At 37.3% G+C, this 4083-nt stretch overlaps 1 protein-coding gene across 1 annotated transcript in view; it reads right to left on the bottom strand.

Annotated features, from left to right (window-relative positions):
* Positions 1 to 3531, bottom strand: part of PDE6H (phosphodiesterase 6H) — a 5753-nt gene extending 2222 nt beyond the window's left edge. Inside the window, exons 1-2 of the mRNA XM_015814449.1 lie at positions 3392 to 3531; positions 752 to 792 (exon numbers count right to left, since the gene is read on the bottom strand). Of these exons, the coding sequence (XP_015669935.1) occupies positions 752 to 792; positions 3392 to 3531 (181 nt within the window). The remainder of the gene's footprint in view (positions 1 to 751; positions 793 to 3391) is intronic.
* Positions 3532 to 4083: the final 552 nt, after the last annotated feature.

Raw genomic sequence — 4083 nt, 5'->3', positions numbered from 1 at the left:
CATGAGTGACTGTGTGCAAGGCGTCCCGGTCCAGAAAAGGTCGCAACTGGTGAATCAGGCGAACCTGATAAAACGCCCCCCTGGTCACGGCCGACAAATGGTCATCCAATGTCAGCCGCGAATCCAGGAGGACTCCCAAGTTGCGCGCCCTCTCTGAGGGGGCCAAAATTTCGCCCCCTATAGTCAGCGATGGAGTCAGATTATATTGTGCAGATAGATTCTCAAGAAAGTGGTATTGCAGATGCATTGATGCCAAAATTAGAAGGTTACATATGTCAAAACTAGTGTTTTAAATTGCATTCAGAAGCTTATTGGCATCCAGTTTAGGTCTTAAGCACAAGCGTAATAGGCTGTTGGGCATTAGTACCTATAGGAAATAGACTACAGCATTTTGTATCTATTGAAGCTTCTGACTGCAAAGGCAGCCTATGTACAGTGCACTACAGTAGTCCATATATGTGCTGATAAAGGCATGAATAAGGATTGAGGCAAACACTGTTTTTAAATCAAGAGACTTTTTAAATACGTGGCACGTACAGTGATGAAGGATTGATCAAACTGCTAGTTTGTTTCTGGCCTATACACTGACTTGCACCAGCCAACTGATTAATTTCTCATAAAGATGGCTGCTTCAAAATTTACTGATTTACCTGGGATATTAATTAGGTGAATGAACAAGTCATAACATTATTCTCTGTATTAAAATGTCATATTAGAATATTTAACGACACAATTTTCCTATATTATTTACCTGTTCCAAGTCCTTCCATTCCTGGGATATCATCTCCAAAACTTTGGACAAAGAAAACAGCAAGAAAATGAATGAGAGGGAGGGAGGGTAGGAGAAAAAAATATATACACAACAATACTTTTTTCCTAACCCAAGAGCAGAATGACAAAAAATGGCTATGTAAAAACTCTTTCAAATGCGGTTTTCTTTAGTGTGTTACATTTAAATTATTATGTTTTGGCATTCAGTGTTCTGATCTAAAATGTAGACTGTCTGGACAAATAGAAGGACAATGTAAAATAAGATGTAATCTTTTTCTTGAAATAAGTTACATGCTAATTGTTTAGGTCAGCAGAATTAAAGCCCCCTTATTGCCCAGTGAACTTTTGGTGTCCAGGTTGGCTGCCTTAGGAAATAACAGGAACAAAATAGGAAATGTATTTCAATTAAAAAAACAAAAATCAAAGCAAATAAACACAATTCTTTCAGCCCTTTGAAAATATTTCTGTCATCATGCCACCCTGTCTGACTTTATTAACATAGAGATCTATGCACATATCACAGGTGTCTTATCTAACGCCTAAAATATAAAACAATCATAGAAATATGTCCCATTTAAATATAATTATATATGTACACATTTAATATTTAAGCCAATAGTCATAGAGGTATTGGTTTTGGCAAGTACAGTAGTTATTCAATTTGATAATTCAGAAAATTTCATCATTCCATTTTATAACTAGTCCAAGAAACTGAACTAATTTTTATGTCTTTAGTTCTGAAAGGGGTACTATGTCAACCAGCTCTTACCAACTACACTTATTAATTCCATTTACAATACAATACAATCCTATATATATATCCCATTATGTGTCATGGGGCTTATTCCCTTGTTCTTCATTAAGATTACACCAAGATAGCTGCTGCACTTGCAACTTATACTATGGTTTGAAATATAGTATAGTATAATTTCTAACTATGAATTATCTATATATATTCATTTAAAATGAGAATTAACACAAGGAAGACGAGGAAAAGAATTAAAGTAAATGAAGGAAGAATACACACCCACACACAAATTCAGTAAGGCATTTGATTTCAGTAAGGCATTTGACAAAGTAGATCACAACCTACTACTTGATAAGATAGAAAAATGCGGGTTAGACAGCATCACCACCAGATGGATCCGTAGCTGGCTGACCGGCTGTACTCAGCGTGTGGTCCTCAACGGAACCACATCTACATAGAGGGAAGTGTGTAGTGGGGTGCCCCAGGGCTCTGTTCTGGGCCCAGTGCTCTTCAACATCTTCATCAACAATTTGGATGAGGGGATAGATGGGGAACTCATCAAATTTGCAGATGACACCAAGCTGGCAGGAATAGCCAACACTCCAGAAGACAGGCTTAGGATACAGGAAGATCTGGACAGACTTGAACACTGGGTGCTATCTAACAAAATGAAATTCAATGGTGAAAAAAGTAAGGTTCTACATTTAGGCAAGAAAAACCAAATGTACAGGTATAGTATACGGGATACCTTGCTCAATAATAGTAACTGTGAGAGGGATCTCGGAGTCCTAGTGGACAATCATTTAAATATGAGCCAGCAGTGTGCTGCAGCTGCCAAAAAAGCCAACACAGTGCTAGGCTGCATTAACAGAAGGATAGAATCAAGATCACGTGAAGTATTAATACCACTTTACATTGCCTTGGTAAGGCCACACTTGGAATACTGCATCCAGTTTTGGTCATCACGATGTAAAAAAGATGTTGAGACTCTAGAAAGAGTACAGAGAAGAGCATCAAAGATGATTAGGGGACTGGAGGCTAAAACATAAGGAAGGGTTGCTGGAATTGAGTATGTCTAGTTTAATGAAGAGAAGGACGAGGGGGGACATGATAGCAGTGTTCCAATATCTCAGGGGCTGCCACAAAGAAGAGGGAGTCAAGCTATTTTCCAAAGCGCTTGAAGTCAGGACAAGAAGCAATGGATGGAAACTAACCAAAGAGAGAAGCAACCTAGAACTAAGGAGAAACTTCCTGACAGTTAGAACAATTAACCAGTGGAACAACCTGCCTCCAGAGACGGTGAATTCTCCAACACTGGAGGTTTTTAAGAAGAAACTGGACAGCCATTTGTCCAAAATGGTATAGGATTACCTGCCTGAGCAGGGGGTTGGACTTGATGACCTCCAAGGTCCCTTCCAACTTTATTATTATTATTATTGTTGTTGTTGTTGTTATCATTATTATTATATATTCATTTACATGCATATTCTCCCTCCCACCAAGAATGTGTATTTTTACTGCAATTCATATTTATCTGAAAGTTCCACTGGATTCAAGGACCTTACTTCTAAGGAGGTATGTACAGGATCATTTATAGCAGAGAATGGGGAATATTAGGTTCATGCCTCTAGTAATTGTAATTACTAAATACTTATACTCTAGTAAGTTTAATTGGGCATTATCAAGTTGTCAGGCAGCCCTGACACAAGAAGTCTTTGAAAAAGACAGTGATTAGACCAGTTGCGAGTTCAGAGCTAACTTTCAAGAGTTAAGAAAGCCACAATTTAAGTCTTCTGGAAGGAACTAGTTGGAGAAGGCTGTTGCAGAATCTTCAGATACATAATCATTTGATTTCTGGATAATAATACCTACCCTTTTACTCCTTTCTTAGGGGGCTTGCTCTTGAATTGTCTTGTTTGCCTTTGCTTGAATTTCGGAGGCCCCTTTCGTGGGGTTGTTGGCCCTGTTGAGTCTTTTGCATTGAGGTTAGCAGCTGCAGCGTTATCAGACATCTTGGGTTACAGTGAGATACTTGGCTTTTTAAGATTCTCCTCTCTAAAAGACAAAATATTGCGGTTAATAAAGTTGGAGGTCTTATATAACATTTGATGCCACAAAGATTGAAAATTCTAACTAGTACAGAGTCAGTATACATGTTAAGCTAGATAGACTAATTATTACTGTTATCTAATGCTATTTCTGTCCTTTCCCCCATCCACTTGAAACAGAGGATATGGTTTCCCCTTTTTGTTGTTTCATGTATATATCTGCATTTCTCCTTTATCAGTTATAAAATGACCCCTGAATTAAAAAATGGATAAAAATTTAGAGCAGTCAATATGGGTAGCTTATTCCATAGTGATGAATGTGGTCAGAGAAATGACTTATATACATTGACAAAAAGTCAGTGTCTATTCATCTTTTTAATCTGAAACTTATTTTTTCTTTTAATATTTTAAAAACTCATAAAATAATGCTGCAATGGGTTTAAATTATCTTCAATGAATTTATTGAATCCTATGTACTAAATACAGCTAGATGTACTAATTTGAGTTCTTTACTTC

The sequence above is a fragment of the Protobothrops mucrosquamatus genome, unplaced genomic scaffold, assembly GCF_001527695.2.
Source record: "Protobothrops mucrosquamatus isolate PMUCROS unplaced genomic scaffold, P.Mucros_1.0 scaffold251, whole genome shotgun sequence".
Taxonomy (NCBI): Eukaryota; Metazoa; Chordata; class Lepidosauria; order Squamata; family Viperidae; genus Protobothrops; species Protobothrops mucrosquamatus.
This window is presented reverse-complemented; position numbering and strand designations above follow the sequence as displayed.